Raw genomic sequence first — 22,231 nt, 5'->3', positions numbered from 1 at the left:
ATTGGTCATTCCCTTTTCCTTGGTCAATGAGGCTGTGCAAGACACGGCAGAGCCAGCTCCCAGCCTGCACCCTCCCAGGAAGACTCCAGACCTTCCAGATCTTTGTGTGAAGGCACCAAGAGCTTGGAGTTACCCCCTTTTAGAAATCCCAGCAGTTGAAGAAAAAAAGCTCCCTCGAGACATCAATTGTTGACGTGCTCCATTAACCTTAACCTATGCGGAAGCGTCTTATGTCCCACTCTGCTTTTGGCCCTTGCACGGTGGGATGAGGAGCAGAAGAAGAGGTGGTTTAAGTGGGTTAGGACAGCCCCTGCGCTGCATCGGTCTCACACAAAACCAACTTGCCTGTCCTACACAATGAAGCCACCAAATCAGGTTGGGTAGGATCCTACCAAACTGGGTTGGGTGGGATTTGCTGGGAGCTTCAGGAAGTTGTTTCGGCAAATTCCATGTGAGCCTGTGGGTAGTTGTGGCCAATGAAACCACACGTGTTTCATCTCTTAGGAACATTGCTGTAGTTCACCATCGTCAAATAAAGTGTTTCACCCAAATGTGTCATTGGTTGTACCCCTTCCAGGACATTTCCCCTTGTGTTGGTGGCAATGGCCACTGTGGGAACAGCTTCTCCCACATCAGGAGGAAAAACTGGGGATGGCAAAGGCCAGGTCTCCACGTGGGAAGTGGGCTCAGCATCCCCCAAAAGGCAAGGACCTCATGGTGAGCCCACCAGAGTGGCATCAGGGCTTTGACCACCCCTGCCTGTCCCTGCAGACCTGCGTGCTTCAGAGCTCTGGAGCTCCCTGGTCCCCTCTGCCACGTCCATGAAGGTGCCGCAGGGATTTGGGCACCGGAGGAGAGCTTAAATCCCCGGCTCCCACCTCCGGCCTCATCTCACCCTCACCCCGGCACCGGCTGCGTGTCAGCCGGGTGTTTTCCAGGAGCTTATGTAGCTTTTGGAAATGTTTCCAGGGTAGGAGACATGCTGGACGGGCCAAATACTCACCTCACAAAAAGCTTTCTGATAGGGGAGAGGTGCTGGTGGCATCGGCCAGGATTTTTTCTTATAGAGCGGAGCAGGGTTGAGAGCAAGAAAGGGCATTAAAAAAAAAAAAAAATTATTAAATAAACCCAGCACAGGCAGGACGTGGCTACGGCAACATTATGCAAAGAGCCGTACACATCTGGAAGAAGTTACTGCGCACGGCAACCGAGGCAGAGTCTAAACAAGTGCAAGACGTTACCACATTTATGTCTGCAAAAGGGAGTGGTTAGGAAAAGGAAAAGAGCCGGGAAGGTGGGATGAAGATGGAGCAGCCCAGGGGCTTCGGGGACGTCCCCAGCCCCGCTGTCGCGTGGCCGATGCCCTTTGGAGCCGTTGTGTTTCTCTGCTTTTAGGGTGGTAGGAGGGAATTCGTTCGCCTTCGACGTTTTGGATGGCGTCTGCGCGAATGGTGGGGGCAGAAGTGGGTCTGGGAGGTGGTCACCATCCCCATGAACCTCGGTTGGGCACCTCAGGGGTCTTCTCCTGCCCTGGTGAAGGCCAGTGCGGACGGGCAGAGCCCGTCCCGGTGTCGGAGGCGTGGGAGAACCATGGGACCCTGCGTGGTGCCTGCCCGGACACCCTGGGGCTGCTCCAGCTTTGCCCCCTCAGTCCCCATCATGGGGGTTTTGGGGTGACCCGGCTCCCAGCCGAGGCTGGGGGTGTTGGGATGCTAAAGCCCACCCCCCTGGGGAGATCCAAGCAGCGCTGGGGGCAAAATAATGAAGCCCTGCTTTATTTTGGGGGGGATTGGGGGCCGCCTGTGCCCCCCGCGTCACGCCCTTGGGCTTGAGGGGCTTTGGAGGGAGCCCCAGCATGGCCACCCACCAGACCCCCCTCCCAAAACCAAATGTGCCTTAAACCCCCCCCCCATGTGCCTGGGGGGGGGATCCCCATTTCTTCCCCACAGCGGGAGAGCACTCCAACCCCCCCCTTTTTTTACTAAAACTGCTGTTACCCCACGACTCCCCAAATGGGGTTTTTATGCCTCAAAAAAGCCTTGCCTTTTTGTTTTTTTTTTTTTGGGGGGGGGGGGCTTTACGTGCCTCAGTTTCCCCCAGTGGGGGTACAGGGGGTGCTCCCGGGGGATGCTGTGCCGCAGGAGGCGGCTGTAACCCGGGGATGGGGTGCGGGGAGAGGGTGGGGGGTGGGTGGGGGGGGTCGCGGGTGGGGCGGGCCGCGGGTGGGCGGGGTGGCGGCGGCGGGAGCCTGTGCCTTTAAAGGGGCAGCCGCGGCCCCGGCTGATGCGGCGGCTCCAATCAGCGGCCCCGGGGCTCTTGGCAGCCGGAGCCGCCGCCGCTCCGCATTCCTCCGTCTTCCTAAAAGGGGCTAACATGGCGATGGGCAGGATGAGGTGAAGAAGAGAAGGAGGAGAGGGGAAGGGGGAGAGGAAAAAAAGGAAAAAAAAAAAAAAAAAAGGGGGGGGGGGGAGAAGGAAAAAAAAGGAGAAAAAAAAAAGGGGGGGGAGAGGAAAAAAAAGGAAAAAAAGGAAAAAAAAAAAAAAAGAAAAGAGGGACAGGGGATGCAAGCAGGGCTGGCAGCGGCGGCGCGGTAATTTCCTCCTCCCCCCCACACCCCCCAAAAGGAAAAAAAAAAAAAAAAAAAAAAAGCGAAAAAGCCAGCCAAAAAAAAAAAAAAGGCAAAAAAAAAAAAAAAGCAACCAACCCAGCAAACCACCCAACCCAACATTTCTTTTTTTTTCATGGAGAGCAAAAACCCCAGGCAAGCGGAGGAGGACCGGGACTCCTTTGCGCGGAGACCTTTGCATCAAAATGGTAGAGCTTGCAACCCCCCCTTTTCCCTTTTCTCTTCTTTTTTTTTTTTTTTTTTATTTTCCTCTTCCCCCCCCCCCCCCCCTCCCCGTTTCCTCGCGTTCCCGGGGCTTTGCTGACTTCGCAACGGCCTCCGAAACTTGCCCAAATCCTCGCAAGGGCGGTGGAGGTGGAGGGGGGGGGGGTTTGGGTTTGCATGGGCGAGCCGGCGGCGTGCTGCATCCTCGCGTGGGGAGGGCTGCGGGGGGGCTGGGGGTGCGGGGGGGGGACCAACAGCGCAACCCACCCGTGCAATGGGGCCGGGTGTTTCCATTGCAAAGCGCTTTGACGGAGGTGGTGGTGGTGGTGGTGGTGGGGGGGGGCTGCATGGGGACACCCCCCCCCCCCGTTTTTTGTGCAGGGGGGAAAGGTTTTGCGTTTGGTTAAAATTGGGGAAAAAAAAAAAAAAAATGCTCTCCGCGATCGCCCCCCCCTCCATGCACAGGCCCTTTTTGCACGGGGTGAGGGGCTGGGGGGGGGGGGGCTGGGCTCGCCCTCGCCCCTGGGATGCCTTGAGAGGTGCTGGGGGGGGTTTGGGGTGCGGAGGGGGGTGTGCAGCGGGGCCTGACCACCCTTGGGGGGGCCCGTGCGGCCCAGCACCCCTTAAGGTTGTAGGGGGCCGCTCGCCTTGGCCCCCCCCAACCCAGCTCAGGGCTCCCGCTTGGGAAAATTTGGGGAGCGGGGGGGGGAAACTTTTCGAGCCGCCTGGTCGCCCAGGCCGGAGGATTTGCTGGCGTTGCGGGAGCGCAGGAGCAGCCTGCCGCTTCCTCGGCCCTTTTTGTTCCCCGGATGACTCCTTCATTTTGCTAATTCCTCATCCTTCCCTCCCCCCCCCCCCCCGGCTCGCTCCTGCCCTTCCCCGGGGCCCCCTTTTCCCCGGGGGTTTGGGGGGATGCTCGCTCACCCCCCTACCCCGGAGGAGCGAGGCCGCGAGCGTGGGACGAGGAGGGTGCAGCATCCCACCCCGCTTTGGGGTTGCGAAGGGATTTTTCCATGCATGCTCTTAAAAAAAAGAATAATAATAACAGAGGGAGGCTGCTTGCACCCGGAGCCTTGCAGCCGGGGCTCTCGCCTGCGGCAGTGACCTATTTTAGCGGCCGACAGACTTTTGGGGGGGTTAGTTTGACTTGCAGAGAGCAGGCCCGAGCCAGGAAGATGTATGGGAAATCCCTTGGGATGTGCTGTGGCCAAGGACCGCGGTTCCCGGTACCCTGGTGCTTTCCCCATCCCTAAAAGTGCGGGGTTGTGATTGCCCCAGCGATGGCTCTGTGCCCGTGATAACACCCCGGGAGGCGTTCGAGCGGCTTTTCGGAAAGGGGAAGAAAGTGCAAGCTTTGGAAAAAATAAAGAAACAACGCTGACCCGCTGCACAAGATGATGGCCGGGACGCCAGGCTGGGGCTCGGCACCCCCCGGCCCCGGTATCGGGGGTAACCGGAGCTTGGGTTCGTGCCGGCCGACCGTGCTCGGCCTGCGAAATTCCTGCTGGCGTTAAATCGGCTGCTGAAACCCCCCCTGCATCCCCTCCGGAGAGAGATGCTGGTGGAGACCTCCCCGAGTTGGACCGGGGGAGGCACCGGGGCGGCTTTTGGGAGCGTTTCGTGCCCCGAGGTGGGGATGGAGATGCCCGGAGCCCACCCGAGCGGGCAGCCCTGCCAGGAAGAAGGGGAAAAGTTGGGAATTAAACCTTTCCTCCACGCCCAGCCTCAGCAAGAACCAGAGGGAAATTTGCTTTACGGAGCAAAAATCCTCCTTGGAAAGATATTAAGGGATTTATTATTTTTATTTTTTATTTTCTTTCTGGATCTGGGGTGAAACCTCGCTGAGTGCAAACGTTTCAGCTCTGACTGCGGAGTTTCCCCAAGGATGCCGGCTGGGCTAAACACCGCTCCGGGGGCTTTGCCGGGGCAGCCGGAGGGTTCCCTTCGCCACCCGGCTTGGCTTCACGGCAGAGCTTTGTTCTCCCTGCGAAGAATTAACGGCGCGTTAGGTTATTACCAGGCAAACGCCGGAGTCGGGTGAGATAAATGGCCTTGTATTTCTGTCTTGCGTCTGGAGGAGAGACGTGTCACCCCCTTCATAAAAATAACCCGCTGCTGCCTTTGGAGATGTCTTCTTTGTAAAAGGGAGGGAGAAGCAGGAGGTTGCCTGCGAGTCGATTAAATATTGGTTATTTTTAAGATGCAGGTTTTTCTGCTTAAGGAAGAATAGGGAGAAACCTTTTGCGGACGAACTGAATGTGTCAAAACATCAGAGGGTCTTTGAAGATTTTGGGGGAATTGCTGATTTTCCCCATCTTCCCTTCTCGCTCTGGCTGGAGGAGAAAACTAAGGGCTCTCCCGCGCAGCTGCGTGTAAGCCTCTTCAGATGGGGATGTGGCAATGGCCGTGACAAAGTGCTCTCTGGGAAGAGCAAGAGCTGAAGTTTTTATTTTGCTGCCACGTTTGCGTGGCCCCGAAAAAGGGGATCTCCAGGTCCCCCGCGTGGTTTGCATGCTAGGTGTCCCCTGACATCCCATAGGATCTGTCCCTGAGAGGCTGGAGGAGCGGATGCCGGTGGGGAGGGCGAGCTCAGGGCTAGGCTCGGTGCCACCTGCCCCTCATTTTTCCTCTCTTATTTCGAAAGGAAACGTGTTGCGTTGCGTTGCTGGAGTGGTATTTGCAGGGCAGGGCTGGCCCTCTTGGGTTTCCCATGTGGGGACGCCTGAGGACTTGTCCCCGTGACCTTTGGGGTTGCTGTCCCCTCTTCGGCCAACCTCGGTGCTTCGGCTGCCTCTCCTGATGGTGAAACCTGGGATGACTTTGGATATGGGGAAAGAGTGGCCAGGGCGGTGGTTAGAGGCCTTAATTACAATAAATTGTCTTTTTTTATTATTATTTTTATGATGATATCTTTTGCCCGGAGCCAGGGCTACTAACGCCCTGTCTGAGTTAAAGCCTTGCTACCCGAGCTGCTGAATTTGCTGGACAGCCGTGATAAAAATAAGCCATTTTAATGCACGTTCATAAAAACGTGGAAGTGTTGGGCAGGAAGGATGGCTGGACCAGAGAGGCACGGCTGGTGCTTCCCAAAGAGCAAGGTTGGGTTTAGGATGGAGCTGGAGATGGGGACCATCTCTGGGGTCAGTGCCAGGGTTTGGAGAGGATGCACCGGGATGGAAAGCCCTGCCCAGGGTGCTGGGAGAGGCTCAACCTTGGACCTTTCTGGCAATTTTGTGGTCTGGAGTTGGGTTAGAAAACGCCGTGGTTTGAGGGTCTGACGGGAGCCGGGTGCGGGGCAAACCTTGGAGGTGTCGTATCCCATCTCACTACTGACCCAGCTGGAAGGGCACGGTGGCTTCCCCGGGGCTGGGCACCACGGTGCCGGGCAGGGGGGTGCCGCCGGCTGGTGCCAGCCTAATTCAGCAGCACGTGGGAGGAGGCTCTCTGCATCCGTCCGCGTTGCTTTCCGGGGATCTCGGCCTCTTCCCGGCCGTTGCGTGGCAGCGCGTGGGTGTGGGGCTGGCTCGGGGACACGACGGCTTCGGGCTCTGCGCAAGCTGTGCGGTGGCTGCCCTGTTGTACCCCTCCGTGCTCTCTGCGCTGAATTTGGGGTCCCTGGGGGTCCGATGAGCCACGGGGGGCTCGGCGTACCGCCTGCCTCGCTGCATCCGTCCCCTCCCTTGGTGACGCTGGGGACATCCGTAGGGTCCCGAGGGCACGGTGCTCGCCTCCTCCCCGGCCTCGCGCGGCTCGCGCCGGGCTGGGCAACGGTCCGGAGCCAGCCCCTGGCGCAGCCGCTTGGCCGATGGCCCGGCTGGGGAGGTCAGCGTTGGGTTTTGTCCTCGTTTCCTCCCTCGATCTTTCCTCTGCTTGTTTTTCTCGGGTAGGGGAGGGAGGGGGACAGCGGCTTTGCGTGTGCGTGTGTGTGTCCTGGGCTTTTCCACCCCAGCAGTAACTGCGCGGGGGGTCCCGCATCCCCCAGACAGGAGAGCGGCATCCCATCCCGCCGCCTGCTCCCGTGCCAGGGCGGCGGCTGGGGACATCTCCATCAACCGGGTGTCACTCTCCGTGCCAGGCGCTGGCAGGGACCCCGTGGCTCGGCTGCTCTGCCTGCGTTCGGCGTTTGCCAGGAGGATGCCAGCTCTGCCGAAATCCAGCTGCGGCCGCTCGGGGTTTAACCCCAGACCTCGCTACGGGCTTAGCACAGATCTTGAATTACCCGCAGAGCTCTTGCACCGTGTGTTGGGTCTGGCTGAGCTGCGCCCAAAGAAACCCCTTTTGGCCCTGACCGAGGGGACAGGGACAGACAGACGGGTGCATCCAGCCTGGCTGCGGTGCCTCCGGCTCTCCTGCCGGAGCAGAGGGATTGGGGCTTGTCCTGGGCTGAAAATAATGTGGCACTGGGCTGAAGCCTCAGTATTTTTGCAGCAGGGATGCTCTGTTTGCGCAGGGGACGGTGCTCGCCTTCGCACGTGTCGGGATGGACGCCCAGGTTACCGAGCCGATCTCGGGGCTTGGCAATGCCCTCCGCCGTCGCCCTTGGTGGAACAGAGGGATGGTGTCCCCGATGCCATCACGGTGGGGGGTGGTGGCATCCCCCAGGAGCAGCTTTGCAGCGTTGCCTCACTGGACCGGTTCGGGCATGGGGGGCTGATGGCGGGGTTGGCCTGTCTGTCCGTCCTTGCGAAGCATCTTTGTGGCTTTACAGCTCTGTGCATGAAAGAAAAGGAGAAAGACGCCCAGAGCAGCTGGTGGGGTTTAAAAAATTTTAAAAATATAAAATAAATGAGAAAGCAACCAGCCGTTAACCCTCTGGGGGCTGTGCTGCTGGGAAGCCAGCGCCCGCTGCCGCCGGGGTGAAGCCTTGTGTTGCTCATCCCACCTCGTCGCCCAGCTCGCCCCAAGCCACGGGCGGCCGTGGCACTTTACAAGAAAAGCCCGAAGGAACCTTTTTCCCATTTGCAGAGGCGGCTCCCTGGCTGCCAGGGCACGGGGATCGGGGAAGGATTTGTCCCCGTTCCCTTGCGCTGAGGACGGTCCCGCTGGGCCTGGCGCTGCTGCCGGCTTCCCAGGCTGCTCCCTGGAAAAGCGTCTTTGCGCCGAAGCCTGTAAATGCTGGATGCTATTAAAAAAAAAAAAACCAAACCACAAAAAAACCCAAAACCAAAGGGGAGGGGGAAAAAAAAAAAAGCCTGGGAAGCATCTGCCTGTCCCCCAGCTGGGCTAACGCTCTTCTTCACTTGTGCGGAGGCTGGGAGGTGTTTTTCAAGGTGCCCGACACCCCAGGGTGGGACGGGTTCTGGGAGCATCGCTGAGCCCTTTCCCCTTGCTTCCTAGAACCTGTATATGACTCTCTTTTTTGGCAGCCTCAAGCCTTTTAGATGGCACATAGGGGAAAAAAATCACCGTTTTAGATGGTGTCACCACCGTCCTAAAGGACGGGTCCGTCCCCGGCCTCCGGAGCTGGGATGGGACCATCCCCGGCCAGCGCCTGGTCCAGCCCTGGCAGCATCCCGGCGGGCAGGATGCCGGTGGTGGGCGCTTGGGGCCATGTCGGCCGGCGCCTCGCCAGGCGGGGCTGCGGCCGAGCTATTGTTTTCCCTTCCTGCTTGTTTTTCCGGACAACCCTCCCCTAATTAAATAAAAACACCCGTTGGAGAAGCGAACAAATCCCCCCCCCCCCTCCCCAAGCACGGTCCTGTGCTGCGGGAGGGCGAAGCACCCCCAGGAGAGGTCCCCGGGGAGGAGGGCGATCGATGGGCAAGCAGAGCGGTGGAGGTAGGCGATAGGCGAGGGAAGGGCGCGTTGGGATGCGTTTTACCCCGCTGCCAGGTTTCCACGCGTGGCCGTGGTCCAAAAATGGGTGGTTTTGGCGATGTATGGGATGCGTACGGTCCAGGCAGCGCTGCTGGTTCTGGGGCGGCTTCGTCCCAGTGCATCCCGGTTTTGGGAGGCGTGGGAAGACGCGAGCGTCACATCATCCTCTAAAAAAACCCTGTATGGCCTCAAAACTACAGAGAAAAGGCTGAAGGTCTCATTCAAGGGTCTTGAAAGCAGAGGGCAAATCATAGGGGATTGAGGATTAAAAGCCAAAGCGCAGATGTTTTTTGGAATTTCTAACGATACGCCTTTGTATAATTTGAATTAATCTGTAAAAATAGGTTTCTAATGTTGTTTCTTTCTTTGGCAGAAGTCAAGTTGTGGCATTAAATAGTTTCAACCAAGTTCTTTCTCCCTGAAATGCAGCGGCGTTCAAATTGAGAATAGGACGCGGGCTTTTTTCTAGAGGAGCAAGTGCGAACGTCGGATTCAGCTACTTATTAAAGCACTTTGCCGTAATGCAATTTAATACTGAAGGTCAATGGTAAATGTTTCGGTGGTTACGAACGATACTGAAAAGCAGATCGCTGTTTTTCATGGGAGTTTTGGGGTTGAAAAATGTTAGGGAAATCCCCAAATTTTGTCCTGGATGGAAACGGGTTCACAGGCAGCTGGTCTAAGCGCTCTGCCCGGCGTGAAGCGGGGACTTAAATGTGCTTTTTAATGCTGCAAAACCCTGTCTTTGTGCTGCTACAGGAGAGACGTATTCGTGGTCCTCGATGCTCCGGTGATGAGGGCGATAGATGTGGCTATAAATAAAGAGAGGCCGGTGAATGTCGGGGTGGTCTTCTGGGGGGCTGCAGATTTGAGTATTTAAATATAGCCAGGGTGACCCGACCTACCGGTCCCTCGGGGGGGTTTATTGCTGCGGGAGGATTTAGGGATCCGGCTTTTAATACCTGCTAAGATAAATAGCATTTTGTCTTGGCACAGTGATTTAAATCTAGCAGCAGCCTCCTTTCGAGGGAGGTGATCGGGTCTTGGTGTGGCCGTTTAGGGAAACTGAGGCACGCCGGGGGATGCGGGTGGAAGGGGAGCGGGGCCGTTCTCGGGCTCCGTTTGCTATAGTGGGATTTTTGGGGGCTTCTCCAGAAGGGACTGCCCTGGTCCAGCGAGCATCGGCATCTGCTTCGGCCACCGTTCCTGTATGACTCTTAGCTCTTCCTCGCGTCCCCCGCCGTCGGGGCTCAGCCGACCCGCGCCCCTCGGTCCCCCCTCACCCCGAGCATCCTCCCCGTCCTCCGGCCGCCCTCCTGCCCCGCCGGCCATTTCGGGACAGGGCTTTGGCAGCGTCGCTTGAAAACGCTCTTAAAATAGAGCCGGAGGGCAGCGTGAGGGCGGGGAGGGCTGTCTGCAGGCACCGCCGTCCCCTCGGGGTGGGGACTTCGTGGCCACGCTGCTTTCGAATAATTTTTAGGGGTGTTTTTTTCGGTGTCGACAATGCCAGGGCCTTGCCTGGAGGTCAGCGGTGCATGGAAGGGGCTGGCAGTTTTGGGGTTCGCTCCGGTTTGGTGCACCCAGCAAGCACCCCAAGTCCAGGCTCGGGACGGGGATGGGATGGGTGACCTGCTCCCGCGGCGCCGTGTCGGGCAGAGGGACCCAGAGGGCCAAGGTGGTGATGGTAGAAAAGAGCAAAACTGTGATTTTTTTTTTTTTAAAGTATTTAAAAAATATTTTTGAAAAAATATGTATTTTTAATTTTTTTTAAAAAATATGAATATTTAAAATATTTGTGTTTTCCCAAGGGAAGGGTAGTGGATTTAACCCTCCCATTAATCCCAATTAATCAGGCTTCTCCGCTCCGATGGGGTTGCAGGGGTGGGAGCTGCCGGAGGGGTATTTTGGGGCAAGTTGGGGTCTTTCTTGGGATCTCACCCCGGCGGGCGCCTCTCGTCTTGGCTAGGGCTCCGGCTCCAGGCGAGCTCACGAAAAGCATCTGATAGCAATAAAGAGCAAAAACCTCCCGCTGACAAGCCCGGGCTGAAGTCACTGACGGGACGCGGCCAAGACACGCATTGTCCTCGCCGCTGCTGGGACTGATTAGAGCCGCCTGGCAAGCCCCGGCGCTGGGTGAGGGGTCAGCCCCTTTTGCCAAAAAACCTCGATCCAGAGCAAAAAAAAGAAAAAAAAACCCAGCTTTTGTTTTCCAGGCTGGGCTGTGCAGAGGCGATGCCGCCCGGCGGACCCAATTCCCCCCTGTTTTGCACCCATTTCTCCGTGGCTGAGCTTGGGGCATCCTATATAGGCAGGGAGGTGAGATGGATCCAGGAGGAAAAACCTGAATTAATTTTTTTTTTTTTCCTAGCGAAAGCAAAGCAGGAGAGTCCCTGGCAAACAGCGAACTGCTCCGCTGAAAGCTTGCTGTCTCTTCGGCGTTCGATATTTATTATATCATTATTTATTTTCTGTGCGCTTGGGGGGGCTGAGCCATCCAAGTTCCTCTCGTTGAAATGTCCTTGGCAGTCGCGAGGCTTAGAAAATGGCGGGGGTGGATGGATGTTCCAGCTGGGATGCAGCATTTTATAACAAATATATCTATAAAGAGTGTTTATATATTTATATATATATAAAGAGTGTTTATATATTTATGCATTTATATATACAAAGAGTTTAACGATATATATAAAAATGAATATATAAAATATAAAAATATATATTAGCGTATATAGAGAAATATATATAAAGCCCCCTCTCTTACTACCTCTTTGCCCCCCTCCAGGCTGCAGAGCCGAGAGTTTGGAGAAGAGCTGTTTTTTCCCTGTTTTTTCCCTGTTTTCCCCGGGTGCGAGCGTGTGCTGGGGCTTCCCGGGGCCATCGGCACCATGCGGAGCTGACAGCCCCGTTGGTTGGGCGGCTTGGTTGCGGAGCAGAAATTCAGTGAAAATGAAAAATTTTGGCAGGGAGGGGGAAGGGTCTTTTTTTGCTTGTTGAGAAAACAGAGAAGAAAACACCCTTCTTTTATTATTTAAACATTTCTGTCTGTGTGTGCTTTTGCCTTTGGCTCACAAAAAAAAAAAAGACAAACAAAACGTGTCTTGCTGGAATTTGTGTGTTGATCAAGAGCTGCCATTTGTCCCACAAAAAACAGGGGCTGAGAAACTCTTTTTGGAGCAGGAGGTGCAGGATTAAACCCAGTGGGTTGAACCCTCCATCTCCGCCACTGTTCTGCACCATGTCCTTGGTCACATCCCGCAGTTGTGGGGAAAGAGGGCGTTAACGCGGCCGGTTCCGTCTCCATCCATGAACTGGGTGTTCGGCACAGAAAGCCAAAGGGAAGCAGAGGGAAAGGGGATATCCCACCTGCTTTTAATACAGGGTGCGGGATTTAGGGCGTGGGATGTCCCTTGCATTTGGGATGCAGCTGGCAAACCCGTCCTGGGGCTCAGGTATCCCCAGGAGAGGTGATGAACGTCCAGGAGTGGTCTGCACCATGCAAAGTACATGTGAGCTAAATTTAAATATCCAGCAAACGCAGCCTGGGGCGCGGTGGCAGTCGCAGCGTTTCCCAGCCTGGGGATGCTGCTCCCTGATTTGAATTTTTCCAGGTAGTGCCTTTCCCCAGGCGATTTAAAATGGGCATTAAAAAAGCATATAAATCATCCCGGCGAATCCAGCTAGCGAGCTGGCTGCTACCGTGAGTCAGAGCACGCAGCGTAACTCGGCAAATATTAGAGGATATTGTGTTTTATGTAATCGTCTTGTAGAAGCGGGGAGGTTTAAAATCCTAATTTCTTTCTATTTAGGGGGTTAAATCTCAGCTGGTGCCTAAAATTGGCTTCCTGGGTGGGGCAAATGTCCCCCCGGGGTCTCCATCTGGTTCAGGAGGTCCAGGAATCCCCTCTCCTGTGTGACACCTCCTCCACGCGAGCGTGGATATCTAAGCCAGGCTTTGGACCTCCTTGGTGGTGGGGTGGCTGTGGTACCTCCTACTGAAGGCTGAAGGGATGTCAGTGGGTGCTCGTACAGCCTCAGCCTGTCCTTTCATCGGGCTTTCTCCTCCTTGATTGAGTCTCCTGGACTCAAGTTGTTGGTGGAGATTCTTGGTTGGTGTCTCCAAGCTGGGCCTGGTGGTGGAGCTTTTTGGCTGGTGTCTCCAAGCTGGGCCTGGTGGTGGAGCTTTTTGGCTGGTATCTCCAAGCTGGGCCTAGTGGTAGAGCTTCTCGGTGTTTCGAAGCTGGGTCTTGCAGTGGAGCTTTTTGGTTGGCATCTCCAAGCTGGGGCTGGCGGTGGAGCTTCTTGGTTGGCATCTCCAAGCTGGGGCTGGCAGCGGAGCTTCTTGGTTGGCTTCTCTGACTTGGGATGCATGGACAGGGATGGGTGGCATGGCCGGGCGGGTGTTTTCCTGGGGAAAGAGCTCTCCTGAATGGTTTAATTTCCTTCCTCCCCACAGCTGATAGTCGAAAAAACGACTGACTACCCTTCGGCTGAGTACTCCCTGGTGGAGGATGTAGCCCTCCACTTCACGTGTTTGATGGACAGACTGAACGAGCAGCGCCTTTTTCAGCCGGACCTGTGCGACGTGGACATCGTGCTGGTGCAGCACAAGAGCATCTTCCCGGCGCACAAGGGGGTCCTGGCGGCCTACAGCCAGTTCTTCCACTCCCTCTTCACCCAAAACAAGCAGCTGCAGCGCGTGGAGCTCTCGCTGGAGGCCCTCACCTCGCAGGGCCTCCAGCAGATCCTCAACTTCATCTATACCTCCAAGCTCCTCGTCAACTCCTGTAATGTGCAGGACGTGCTGAACGCGGCTGCCGTGCTGCAGATGAACAACATCGCCTCCTCCTGCCAGGACCTCCTCGACACCCGCTCGCTCAGCCTGGCTGCCGACATGGCCCTGCCTGCTGAGGGCTGCGCCGGACCCCCGCCCTACTACTGCGAGATCAAGCAGGAGGTGGACGCCCCCCATCCCAAGATCTACGCCCGGGAGGGCAATGACCCCTACTCAGTGCGGGTGGAGGATGGCGCAGGTGGTGGGACGCTCCCCGCTGGTCCAGCCAAGCAGTACTACAAGGAGGAGAAGGATGGTGGTCCAGGCGCCGTCTGTAAGATGGAAGGCGAAGAGTCCGAGGAGGACCTGGACAGCCAGGGCTCGTACAACCGGGAGCAGATCATTGTGGAGGTGAACCTCAACAACCAGACCCTCAATGTCTCCAAGGGCATGGAGGGGAAGGCGGCTGCCAGCGAGGCGGCCGTGATGGGGCGGCCTGATGGTGATGGGCGTGACACGGAGGAGGATGGGGAGGAGGAGAATGAGGAAGGGGAGGAGGAGGAGGAAGAGGAGGAGGATGCAGAGGTGGGTGAGGAGGAGGAGGAGGAGCACAGCGAGGAGGAAGACCTGGAGGAGACAACGGAAGAAGAGGACGATGATGACGACGATGAAGATGCGTCGGAGGTGAAAAGGGAAAAGGGTGGGCAGCCCCGCAGAGGCAGCCGGGCATCCAAAGCCACCAAACCTGCCATGGCAACCAGGTCCCAGGAGATGGCCAAGGTGGAAGAGGAGGAGGAGGAGGAAGAGGAAGGCCAGCGAGGGCGGAAGAGGAAAAAGGAGCAGGATGGTTTGGGCCAGAAGGTCAAGCTGGAGGAGAAGCAGCACTACCCGTGCAAGAAGTGCCCCAGGGTCTTCAACAACCGCTGGTACCTGGAGAAGCACATGAACGTCACGCACAGCCGCATGCAGATCTGCGACAAGTGTGGCAAACGCTTCCTGCTGGAGAGCGAGCTACTGCTGCACCACCAGACCGACTGCGAGAAGAACATCCAGGTGAGCCAGCCCCAGGGACGTCCCACGAGGGGATGGACATCCCACCAAGGGGGGAACATCCCACCAAGGAGTGGGGCATCCCACTGGGGATGGACATCCCACCAAGGTGGGAACATCCCATCAAAGGAGGAGCATCTCGCCATGAGGGGACATCCCAATGGGGGATAACATCCCACCCACCAGGGAGGACATCCCACCCAGCTACACCATGGGATGGGCTCATGCTCAAATTGTATTTTTGATGTGTGGGTGGCACATGGCAGACGGGAGGGAACTTTGCTTCACCCGTGACTTGTATTCAGGCTCAGGAGGGTCCCACGGTGTCTTGGGACTCGAGGATTTGTGCCGGGGAACTGTGGCTTCCCCTTGGCCAGTCGGGTGGAAACATGGAGTAATTTTTGAGGAGTAATTTTTCTTTGCGTTTATTCAGTTAATCTGGATAAAACATTGTGAGCCCTTGATGGAGACACACTCCAGCCGTTCCCACCCAGGCTGAAACCAATTTAGCTTAATTCAAAGATTTGCTGACACGAGTTAAAATGGTTTTAATCTGCCTTTTGTGCTCTTTAGCTTGCGTATTAGCAAATTTCCGAACGCATTTGACATCCCTGCGTGGCTCGGGCTCGATGTGTCCTTTGCCTAATGCCGACGAGATCCTCATCTGCGTTTGCAAATTGACTCCAGTAAATCGGTGCAGTTTTGGGGGGATAGGTAGGCATCCCACTGGAGTTCCTGCAGACCCCTCCAACCCGTCTCCTAATCCCCAACAAGCTGCTTTGCGTGACGCTGCCGCTACTAATTAAAAAACAACTTCTGGAGAGCTTCGCCCGTCATCCTTCCCACCGCGACTGGATTTTAAATGATCTTGCAGCTCTCCTAGATAAAGGTAACGCAACCCAAGTGCCGCTGGAGCCCTTCGCCGATTGCACCCCAAATAAAATGGGCGATGAAGCAGATCTCGGCGGGGAATACGGAGACAGGAGCGGTCCCGGCTCGAGCGGGTGAAGGAGCTGCTGCCCACGCTGGCCCTTTGGTGCATCTTCCTGAAAAATTCACGGCTCTGAGGTTGCTTTTTTTGGATGCTTTTTCCCAGAATGGATGAGTGTAGCTCCGATACCTGCGTGGTGGTGGCTGTTTTGGAACCTATCGTAAAGCCTGTGCAATTAAAAATGGGTTTTCCCAGAATATTTCTTCAGGCTCGTCTGCTTTCCTGATGGATAACACGGGGCTGTCACCTCATTGCTTCTTCCCCCCCACCACCCCGGCTTTTTATCCCTTTTCCAGGTCATTTCTGAATAGGATGAACCCAACTGCCCGTGCGGTGACCTCCCTCTGCGGAAAACACGGATCATTACCTCTCACTTTGAGCGTTTTTAATTTTCCAAATAGCCAAATTCACTCCAGTTACTCTGATAATATTGAATAACTTTATCAGTATACCATGGAATTATAGCTGGATGGAAAAAGGATTTTTTTTCGACGCTATACCTATAATGGACAGTCTTTATTACTTGTTTTTTAACCAGATCCGTGGAGGAGCCGTCTCTCTTACCCCAGTCAGGTCTGCTGCTTGCTTTTGCTACTTTGTCCCCAAATTTCATCCATGATGCTTTAGGTACTAGGCTTCATCTCCCTCCCTGTGATTGTTTCCCATCACCGTGGCCCTGTGGGCTCTGTAGCAGGCATCCTGCCTCCGCCGCCTGAAAAACAATTCATCCTTTGCTTTCTCAGGTTGTTTCTCAAACTCTTTTTTTGGCCAGCTTCAGTATGGTTTTCCTCTTAACCTGCAAGAATTTATCTTCTCATTTTTTCCCCTTGTTTGGACATTTTTTCCACATTTTTGAGTGATGCTTTTTTGCGGTAACTAAGGACCCAGGGCTGAGCCCTCCAGGGTGCTTGGTCCCAGCCCGGGGGCTTTTCTACATCTGCTGCTTTCCCTCTACCTTTAATTTTAAAATTCCTCTGCAGCCTCTTTCATTTTAAGTGGAGAAAATGGATATTGATGTGTCTTTGATAACAGGCTCTTGTCCTGAATTTGTCCTGAAATGTCTCTTAAAGCAGAAATAAAACTGTTCTGATCTATGGAATTATTTACTTAGGAACAGTGAAACTCGGAGGACTACTCATGTTGATATTCAGGCATGGCAAGATGAAGACGACGAGTGTTTGGAATGTCTCTCTGACACTAATTTTGCCTCCCAGGCACCTAAATACAAATATAAATAGCTAGATACTGTGACTACATGGCATAATGGTGTATTGTCCACGGTATCACAGCCTCATTCGGTGCAAAATTTGGTTGAAGGCCGTCAACGAGCATCTGTTCCTCTGGGTAGGAGAAGGTGGAGGCTGTGCTGCCTGCACTACTTCAAGCCCTGCTGGGAAATCCCCCCTGATCTTACTGGTACCACTCAGCCATGCTGTTGCTAGATGCCTCCAAGGCATGAATTATTTTGTCAGCGCACCTGCGAGGAGAAGGGATGTTTTTATCCCTGTTGGCCAAGAGGAAGATGAGTCATGGAGAGAGGAAGGGGAAGGAGTGTCCCTTGGCTCCTGGAAGGGTCCTCAGCTGGGTGCTGCCAGCTCTACCCACGCTCCAGCAATGGTTTCCCGTGTGGACCTCGCTCTCCCGTCTTTCCCCAAGCACCAAACTGATCTCACGCTGAAGTTGGAGCTTTTCCTGGGAACTTTCCAAGAAACATTGAACTTGGAGCTGAAACAAATCTCTACCATAACTTCTCAGGGGAGACTTTGCACATCGTGTTATTCTGCTTGTGCTGATGGACTGGTTTTTGGGTCCGTTTTGGTCCATTTGGATATGTTTGGAAAACTCATTTAGTGATAAAGTATCCATAATATCTGCTGAAGGCTGAAGTTGTGCTGCCCTGGCTTGGGCTTCTCCTTGTTCATATATTCTTTGAAACCTTCTAATGCACAGAGGGTTGGGGGGTTTTTTATGTAATGGCTTCATTGTGTGCAAGAATAAAATCCCCAGTTGGAAATAGGGCCTTGGTGCGTGAGCTGCTGTTTATGCAAGTCCTGATGCATCTGTTGATGGAGATGTCACGTCCTTCCGTGGAAAGTCATTGTCCTTTCCTCATCCGATGGATAGAAATTTGAATTTTGGAGGTTTTGAAGTGTCAAGGTCTGTGGCAGACTTGCTGGTCGTTATGATTTTTGATATCTTAGCTGTAGGTTTCATAGTGATGTTCTCTTTCAATGGGTGAAGCTGATAGCCTGGTACAATGAAAATGCTGGTGGTGCCTGGGCACGTTCCCCTGCTTCCCTACCCATCCCCTCTCTCCTTGCAGTGCGTGACATGTGGGAAGGGGTTCAAGAAGCTCTGGTCCCTCCATGAGCACAACAAGATCGTCCACGGCTATGCCGAGAAGAAGTTCTCCTGCGAGATCTGCGAGAAGAAGTTCTACACCATGGCCCACGTGCGCAAACACATGGTTGGTGAGTGCGGGAGGCGCCAGTGCCACAGGGAGATCTCATTAGGGGTGTTCATCCATCGTTTTGGCAACGAAGGGTGGTTTTTTGTCACTGTCGTGTTGGGAATTTAGGGCTGGGCTTACTCTTGGGGGAGCTTTCTCACATCAATCCAGGGGCCTTGAAATTTGTCCCAGTCTTTAATGCTGAACGTATGTCTGCTCAGTGCTGGGTTTGGAGCAATCAGGCATGGTGCTGGAGAAGCTCATTTATTTTATTTAACCGGAAAAAAAGACCTCAGAAGTGATCAAAGGAGGGTTTGAAGTGTAACCATCCTTCCCTTGTAAAAGAGGACCAGACCACACCAGCACTGGGCTTTGAAAAGCAAATTGCAGATGGCAACAGCAGTTGAGTCCGTGGGGCTTGCAGGCACCAAAGAGATCCAAAAAAAAAAGGGGGGTTGGCCGGTAATTAGGGGAGTACCTGGTATGTTGCTGCCGCGCATCTTCCCAAGATGGCTTTGGGTTTGCTGGGGCTGGGCGCTGGTGTTGGGAGCAGTAGCTGGGGCCTGGGGACATGGATGCTCAGCGTGTGGGGAGGGTGCTTGACCCTGCTCCTCTCCGCTTCAGCTCACACCAAGGACATGCCGTTCACCTGCGAGACCTGTGGGAAGTCCTTCAAGCGCAGCATGTCCCTCAAGGTCCATTCACTCCAGCACTCTGGGGAAAAGCCTTTTAAATGCGAGGTAAGGTCCTGTGTGTCCCCCCAGCCCCACGTCCTTTTAAATGGGCACAAAAACACTGATTTGGGGAAAGATCTTCCGCTTCTCGGGGCTTCCCCTGTGCTTTTTGCCAGCGCAGCTGTAGGGATGCTCCCCCCTCTCCCAAACTTTGCGTCCCCTCCTGGTTTGAGGGTCCCACCAACCCTATGATGAAACTGGTGGCCAATGCCAGGATCTCTCTGTCCGGTGCCTGGACCTTGCATCCCACCCCAAGCCCATCCAGCCTGCAAACCTGGCTGAGTATGTCCCAAAAAGCCATTTATTTGGATTCTTTTTTGGGGGGGACGGGGGGGCGTGGGGAGTGATTTCTGCGCTGCTCTGACATGCTGGTGATTTTGGGGGGGTTGTGGGGGGTGTTTTGGGTGCTCATCAACAGCTCATCCCCCTCTCGCCCCGCAGAACTGCAACGAGCGCTTCCAGTACAAGTACCAGCTGCGCTCCCACATGAGCATCCACATCGGCCACAAGCAGTTCATGTGCCAGTGGTGCGGGAAGGACTTCAACATGAAGCAGTACTTCGATGAGCACATGAAGACGCACACGGGTGAGAGCTCCTCACCTTGCCCCCAGCCCCTGCGGGTGGGCGCCCTGGGGGGAAGAACAATGGGACGGGGGTGGCATCTTTAGGTGGATGGCAGGATGGGGTTTTGGTGGGGGAACGGTCCAGCCACCAGCTTCTCATCCATCTTACCCCATCCTTAGGCGAGAAGCCCTACATCTGCGAGATCTGCGGGAAGAGCTTCACCAGCCGCCCCAACATGAAGCGGCATCGCCGGACCCACACAGGCGAGAAGCCGTACCCCTGCGACGTCTGCGGTCAACGCTTCCGCTTCTCCAACATGCTCAAAGCCCACAAGGAGAAATGTTTCCGCGTCAGCAACCCCTTGGCTTCGGACACGGCTGCCCCCCAACCTGCTGCCAGCCCGGCTCCGCTGCCCCCCGGCCCCGGTGTCTCCCCGCTGCCGCTGCTTCATCCCCTTCCACAGACCCTCCCTCCTCCTCCTCACCTACCACCGCCCCCTCCCCTGTTTCCTGCGGGGAGGATAAATTTGAACAACAACTAGGTGCCCCCCGCCCCGGCCACGCGCCCGCACGGACTGCTCTGCCCTTCAGGAACGCCTCCCCCCGGGGAGCCAAGGCTTTGCTTGCTCTCTACGCCCCTTCCTCCTCGTTTTGGTTTTTTTTGTTTTTTTTTTTTTTCCTTTTTCTCACCCATCATTCTCCGCGGAGAGGGGGAGCAGGAAGAAGCCCCCCCCCCCCCCCCCCCCCCCCCGAGGAGCGTTGGATGTTGAGGAGGGGACCGCCATCCGTCCGTAAGGGTGTAGGTAAAAGGCGTCGCTCTCTGTTTCATCTTCCCGTGCATCGGCTTCATCGTCGTGCCGGGATGCTGGCAGGGCTCGGAGGAGCGGGATGCCGCGCCGTCCGGGGTTGAGCTTGCCGGCGTCGTGCGCCCGCTCGCTAGCCGAACGAATGCCTGCTGGCGCTTCGATATTTATAATAAGCCGAAATCTAGCTAGTGGTGCTTGAATCCCTGTACTGTAAAGCTGGTCTTTTCAATTCAGGCTCTTTTCCCAAGAGGTTGAGAGGTGAGCACCGCGGAGGAGACCCTGCCAGTCCCATCTGCTGGCCCCGGTGGCCCACGGCGAGTGAGCAGATGTCCCCATTGGAAAGCCGTCAGCCCGCTCTCGTTAGCAACCCTTGCCACATCTTCCTTCTCTGCGACGGGTTTTCCTCCTCCGTAGGTGAAAGCACAAACACCGGCGTTGCATCTCGGGGCATCGGCAGCTCGCTGCCAGTTCATTTTTGGGGTGCCCTAAGGGAGCTGGGCTCTGGTGCGCCCTTTCTGCTAAATCCCAGCAGGAGCCGGGCTCCTGGGGATGCTCTGGAGTTGGTGAGATGTCCCTGGGAGAGCTTAGATGGCCTCGGGACCAGGAGGGTGGCTCTGCGGCAACCCGGGACAGAGGAGCGGGACGCTGCCGTTTCTCAGCAAAATCAGCCCAGAATAGTGCCTTAACAATTCGAATAAATCCCTGACCGATGGGAGAGCTCCAGGTTGGGTCCCATTGCAAGGTTTAGAGCTAAAGCAAGACCGCGTTCAGCCTGATGATGATGTCCCATCCTCCAGCTTGTTGACCGCATCGCTCTCCCAAGCTTTACCTCTCTCCGTGGTGTTGGCAGCCATTACCCTGCCCTGGCTTGGGGGGACCAGAGGGGACCAGTGAGGGCTGTGGTTGGTTTGGTGATGCCCCATGGCGTTGGTTAGCACTTCTCTGACCATGTTGTGCTTGTTGAAACTGAGCTGGTCTTAGGTTTCACTTATTCAGGCTGGCTTTGTGCCAGCAGAGGAGGAGGAGAAGAGGAAGGCTTTGTCATTAGCTTTTTGTTGGATGCTGGGGTCTCTCACTACTGTGCTCTGCCCTGGGGTGTCGTGCGTTGGCCTGACCGTGGCCGTGTGGTCTCCTTGCCTAAGGAAGTGTCCCCTTTGGGACTGGGGAGAGCTGGGAGCGCTGCAGGGGCTGCAGAGCATCCAGCACGGGCAGAGAGGTGCCGGCCAAGAAGTGGGGTGGGTTGCAGCTGATGCCTTGCTCCCAAGGCCAGCACCGTGGATGCATGCGGACGTGGGTCAGGTCACAGAGGAGGTGGTGAGCAGGGCTGTTGGTAGGCGAGAAGGAGGAGAGGACATTGAGGAGGCTGCAGGAGCCCTTTCCCATTTGCACCTCAGTCGGGGTGACAGTGGGTGTTGGGGACAGTGAGCCACATCTGGCTCTGCAAGAAGTCTTGGTGCTTCGTCTCCTGGACCAAATCAGCAAAGCACTTGGGCAGCGTTGAGGCTGTCCCTGCAGAGCTGGGAGGATTCAGCCACGTGCTCAGGAGCTTTGCTGACCAGGGACATGCAGGAGCGTTAGCCTGATAGGGACGGGATAGGGGAGCACCCGCTGTTCTCCTGAGCGCTGTTGGAGGTGATGGGTTAGGTGACTGATGTCCCCTCCTGCTGAGTGGTGCCCCTCATGCCTGATGTCTCTTGGAAAGCTGGCTGCTCTTGTGGATGTTAGCATGTTGGAGCAACAAATTGCTTTTCATCCTTGTGTTGGCTGGGATCCTGTGGACCCCCAGCACTGCGATCAGTACCAGTGAGCTCACCCTCATCTCCATCTGCTTTGAGCAAAAGGAGGATACTATGGCAGAGGTGCCTCGCCATATTGACCTTCTCAGACAGGTACCAAAGGCTTCTCCGCTCTCCTTCCTCCATGACCATGGGGCTTATTGGGATGGGGCAAAGCCTTCTCAAACACACACCTGTGAGGGATGTGGGCACTTAGCTCTTGGGGCCATTGGCTTTCTGAAGGGACCAGAACCCAGACTGGAAGACGATTGCTTTAGAAAAGCCTTCAGTGATACCCTTGGAGGTGTTGGAGGGTCTCAGCAGAGTGGTCCATGCTGTCTCCTCCTCCGCTGCCTCCCAGACCCCATCCCCTCGGGCTCCCTTGCATTTGTTTCCCCTCACAGCCTTGACATGGGATGGGAGTACTGCACCCCGAGGAGGATT

At 55.6% G+C, this 22,231-nt stretch overlaps 1 protein-coding gene across 2 annotated transcripts; it reads left to right on the top strand.

The window, feature by feature from the left end:
* The first annotated feature begins 2,260 nt into the window (after positions 1–2,260).
* ZBTB47 (zinc finger and BTB domain containing 47) lies at positions 2,261–20,196 on the top strand. Of its 2 annotated transcripts, none has more exons than XM_075492250.1 (7): positions 2,261–2,393; positions 2,748–2,814; positions 13,101–14,471; positions 17,783–17,930; positions 18,533–18,648; positions 19,084–19,228; positions 19,387–20,196. In XM_075492250.1, the coding sequence occupies exons 1-7, from the start codon at positions 2,284–2,286 to the stop codon at positions 19,746–19,748; spliced, it is 2,319 nt and encodes a 772-aa protein (XP_075348365.1). In that variant the 5' UTR covers positions 2,261–2,283; the 3' UTR covers positions 19,749–20,196. The 2 variants fall into 2 exon arrangements, with proteins under 2 accessions (XP_075348365.1, XP_075348366.1); XM_075492251.1 differs by lacking the exon at positions 2,261–2,393 and adding an exon at positions 2,524–2,590.
* Positions 20,197–22,231: the final 2,035 nt, after the last annotated feature.

This window comes from Mycteria americana, chromosome 2 (genome assembly GCF_035582795.1).
Source record: "Mycteria americana isolate JAX WOST 10 ecotype Jacksonville Zoo and Gardens chromosome 2, USCA_MyAme_1.0, whole genome shotgun sequence".
Lineage (NCBI taxonomy): Eukaryota > Metazoa > Chordata > Aves > Ciconiiformes > Ciconiidae > Mycteria > Mycteria americana.
Note: the sequence above shows the minus strand (reverse complement) of the source record. Positions and strands in the feature narration are given on the sequence as shown.